General features: G+C 36.8%; 1 protein-coding gene across 2 annotated transcripts in view; it reads left to right on the top strand.

Annotated features, from left to right (window-relative positions):
• The window catches only part of LOC106871086 (gastric inhibitory polypeptide receptor), a 115515-nt gene that overhangs the window by 37564 nt on the left and 73701 nt on the right, over positions 1-4250 (top strand). Inside the window, exons 3-4 of one of the 2 annotated variants that reach the window (XM_014917371.2) lie at positions 121-231; positions 3269-3402. In XM_014917371.2, the coding sequence (XP_014772857.1) occupies positions 121-231; positions 3269-3402 (245 nt within the window). The remainder of the gene's footprint in view (positions 1-120; positions 232-3268; positions 3403-4250) is intronic. The other variant, XM_014917373.2, reaches the window with a different exon arrangement.

Genomic DNA, 4250 nt, shown 5'->3' with positions numbered 1-4250 from the left:
ATATATATATATATATATATATATAATATACATAGATACATACATACATACACACTGTTATATTTTGTCTTAGAATTATCAGAATCCTCCTTATTATACTCATTATCATTATCAACGTAGGTATATTCTGTAACATTACCTTCGACAATGTTCTATGCTGGAATTACACAAGTGCCGGGAGCCTAGCCAGGCAACGCTGTCCCACGTACATCCACAAGTTCACGGATAAGAGTAAGTTGCTTATATTAATTTCTCTAATACCTGCTAATTCTTATGGGCATATATATTAATTGTTTAATTAGTTATCCATTAATCCATCGATCCATCCTTTTCTTCATAAATACACTCATTTATTTTTTCATCCATATGCAAATTAATTAACTCTTTTTTTTTTGCTAACAAAAGTTACCAAGCCTGTTTGATATGAAGAGAATTACTGAGGGAATGCTGGGAGGTGCCTGCTACATGAAAAGGATATTGTAAAGTGCATGCTAACATATTTAAAGCAGTGCACCAAGGAATTTTAATTAATTTAAGTTACACCCATAGTAAAAAGATAATTAATTAGCTAAATGATTAATATGGGCGAAAAGGCAATAGAGTTATCCCTAAAATTTGAACAAATTCTTCCCTTGTGGTTGGGAGAGTTATTATTTATTGGTCAGTAAATTTATCTGTTGTTAGCAGCCCCTCTGCAGAGATCTTGGCAGATCCTGTTTTAGTTAGTTACTGATGCATAGGCATACATTGGGAGCAATCAGCTGACGTCTCTCAAAAGAGAGTCTACGTGGAATTCGTTCTTAAAGGTCGTATTCTTTATATAGCATAAGTGGTACATATAGCAGAGAACAAGAATTGGCATCAGGAATTTTTTCGCTGGTTGACAGGCGTCCGAATCGACTCAACGGATTGAATATAGGAATCGTTTGGATAGAGATGTTCGCATTCTATAAAGATTGATCAGTGGTTGTTGTGAACGACGTTAACTTGCTGAGCGTTATTCAGTGAGTCGATACATTGTACAGTTTTTTCCCCAGAACATATTCAGTCTACCATTATGCAAAACTTGCAGAAATAACCAGTCTGATATATCCTTGTCAATGGGTATATCAAGTCCACGATAAGTTCAGAGATGCTTAAACTGACAACTACTAGCCTCCACCAAAATATCAGTGAAATTTATTTTACTCCCACAATCATTCTTTATTAAAGCTTTATGTGAAAGTTCTCCAAAGTAAATTGCTGGTACAAGGCCAATCACCTTTTGAGAATTTTTTTTATAATTGTACAGTGACCTTCATATTACATTTTGGCCAATAACAGTCAACCATATAAACTTCTGTCACCTTTGCTTATATTTAAACGCCTCTTCCTCCTTTATTTTCTTTATTTAAAAACATAACTCAAATAATTTGTAACTGGTTAAATATACATTACACTCAATGCAAAAACATTTAGTCACATATAAAAAGAGACATACCGTGAGGAACCCAACATGCCCTGGTTCTTCTCAGATGATAAGAACTTTGCCCAAGATTAAAAAGTGAACAGGAGGAATGACAGATGACTCTGCATCAGCCCCACTAGAGACCTCACTGTTATGTACATCAAGTTTCCATAATCTATGGTGGTCTTGGATGTCGTGTGCAATGAAGGCCATTTCCTTACTTTTTCCCTACGAGGTCCTAGGGTCACTGCGGTAGTCTACATCGAGTAAATGGAGACAGAGACGGTTGTGAAACCCAGATCGAGAAAGTTGCTCGATTTAGGCCGTACATGTTCCAGCCAGATTATGCTCCCTCACACACTGCCTACTAGGAGTGAGTGGCTGAAAAGTTTCATGATCATACTACCCTTGACATTTGGCCACCTAGCTCTCTTGGTTTATACTCTCTGTACTAAAACATGTGCGGGGTACTGTTGAGAGTGGGAGCAAGAAGAATGCCTACAGTACTAAGGACTCGTTAATGTCTGCTCTTGGAAACGTTATGACCGATATGAATAAATAAATATATATATATATATATATATATATATAGACAAAGCATAAAAAAATTATACGTATTCTATTTATTTAAATGATATGTCTGTATATCTATGTACACTGCTCTCTTACTCGCCATACATACACACACACACACGCACACACACACACACGCACACACACACACACACACACACACATACACACCAACACACACACCTGTCTCTGTACATGTGCGTGTGTGGAGAGAAAGACAGACTTATGCCTGTATAGGCATGTATGCATATATGCATATATTTCTCTATCATTTTCTACATGTGTATTTGAGTGCATGAATGTACTTATGTATGAATATCTGTATGTGCGTGTGCATAAACGCGCGCACACGTGTGTGCTTGTGTGTGTATGGATGCAGGTATTTTATAAGGTTTAATTCACGTCTTCCCTTCGCGCCGGTGGCTCTCAAAATGACAAGGCTCTTTTGTTTGAAACATGATAATTCCTTGGATTTGTGAATGAGTTATTGTATGCATGTAGTAGGTGCATGCATAAAACAAAATTGCACTCATAGTCTAGAATGGGTGTGCACGTCGCCATTACTGTTTGCGTGTATGAGCGTTTGCCATATACACATGCCATGGTGAGCACTTGTTCATTCCAGGAAAGTAAAATGGAAAAACTTTGAAATGTTTTACAAATTTTCATTGTATCTATAATTGAGTGTATTTGGAGAATGCGAAGCAGTTGTTTGCTATGCTCTGTCTTGGAGACTACGAGCATTTCTAGGCTTTTAAGCAAATCAGATGTATGTGTGTACGTGTGTATAAACCCTCGTTCGTCTTCGTTATTTAAATGCATGCCACTTGCTACCCTTAGGTCGTTTTCATTTGGCTGTGTGGTAAGAAGTTTGGTTCCCAGCAATGTAACTCCGGGTTTAGGCATAAGCGAACTTTGTGTGAGTTAAAATATGTTTGTCACAAACATATTTTAACCAACCTAAAGTTCGCTCATATATATATATATATATATATATATACATATTTATAACAAAGTAAACTTGCAAGGTACCGCACGAGTGAAAATATATATACTTACATATATATATATATATATATATATATATATATATATATATATATATATATATATATATATATATATATAACATATGTATGAATGTGTGTGTGTGTGTGTGTGTGTGTGTGTGTCTAAATATATATCTCTCTCAATTTCTGTTTATTTATATTCGCAATATTTGTATTTAACTGAAGTCTTGTCATTTAGGATTTGCTACAAGACTTTGTTTACTCAATGGAAATTGGAGCCCGAGAGATGGATCCGATGGCAACATCACAAAAGGTTGGACGAACTTTTCTGAATGCTTCGACAGAAGTGGAGAGGTGCCTACGTTTGTAAGGGTGAGGTCTTATTTTATATACTCAAAAATATACACGCCCAGTGCATCTTAGTGCAAATACAAATAAATATTTAAGCACACACGCATGCACACGCACCGACACCCACTCATTCGGACACAAGCGAACAAACATAAACACACACACACATGCATACACACATACGCATACGCACACACCCGCATATACAACACACTCATTCATACACACATATACGCACACACGTAAGCACAAACACAAAACATTAAAATCACTGTGTGTATGTGTTTCTTTCCCAGTCATTCTGTCCCTACAAAATGCCTGTGTTATGCGCGGGTACTTTTATACATACATGCATACACACATGCCTACATGCATACATACATACATACATGCATACATACATGCGTGCATACATACATATACATATATATATATACTCACAAAAGCATATATATAGTAACTCTCTCTGTCTGTCTGTCTGTCTCTGTCTCTGTCTCTCTCTCTCTCTCACACACACACACACACACGCACACAAACATCTTTACGCACTTGTGTGCGTGTCTGCGTGTGTGTACGTGTGTGTGTGTGTTTGTATGAGTACGTGTGAGAGAGAGTGTGTGTGTGTGTGTGTGTGTGTGTGTGTGTAGGCTTGTTTCAATATGAGAAATAGAAATTTTTTGTAAATTTCGATTAAAAATAAAAAGGGGGAGGCTGTATGGTAAGAAAACTGCTTCCCAACCACATGGTTCCGGGTTCAGTCCCACTGCATGGCATCTTCTACTGTAGCCTCGGGCCGATCAAATCCTTGTGAGTAGTTTTGGTAGACGGAAACAAAGAAGCCTGTCGTATATATATATATATATATATAT

Source organism: Octopus bimaculoides, chromosome 1 (genome assembly GCF_001194135.2).
Source record: "Octopus bimaculoides isolate UCB-OBI-ISO-001 chromosome 1, ASM119413v2, whole genome shotgun sequence".
In the NCBI taxonomy this organism is placed as follows: domain Eukaryota; kingdom Metazoa; phylum Mollusca; class Cephalopoda; order Octopoda; family Octopodidae; genus Octopus; species Octopus bimaculoides.
This window is presented reverse-complemented; position numbering and strand designations above follow the sequence as displayed.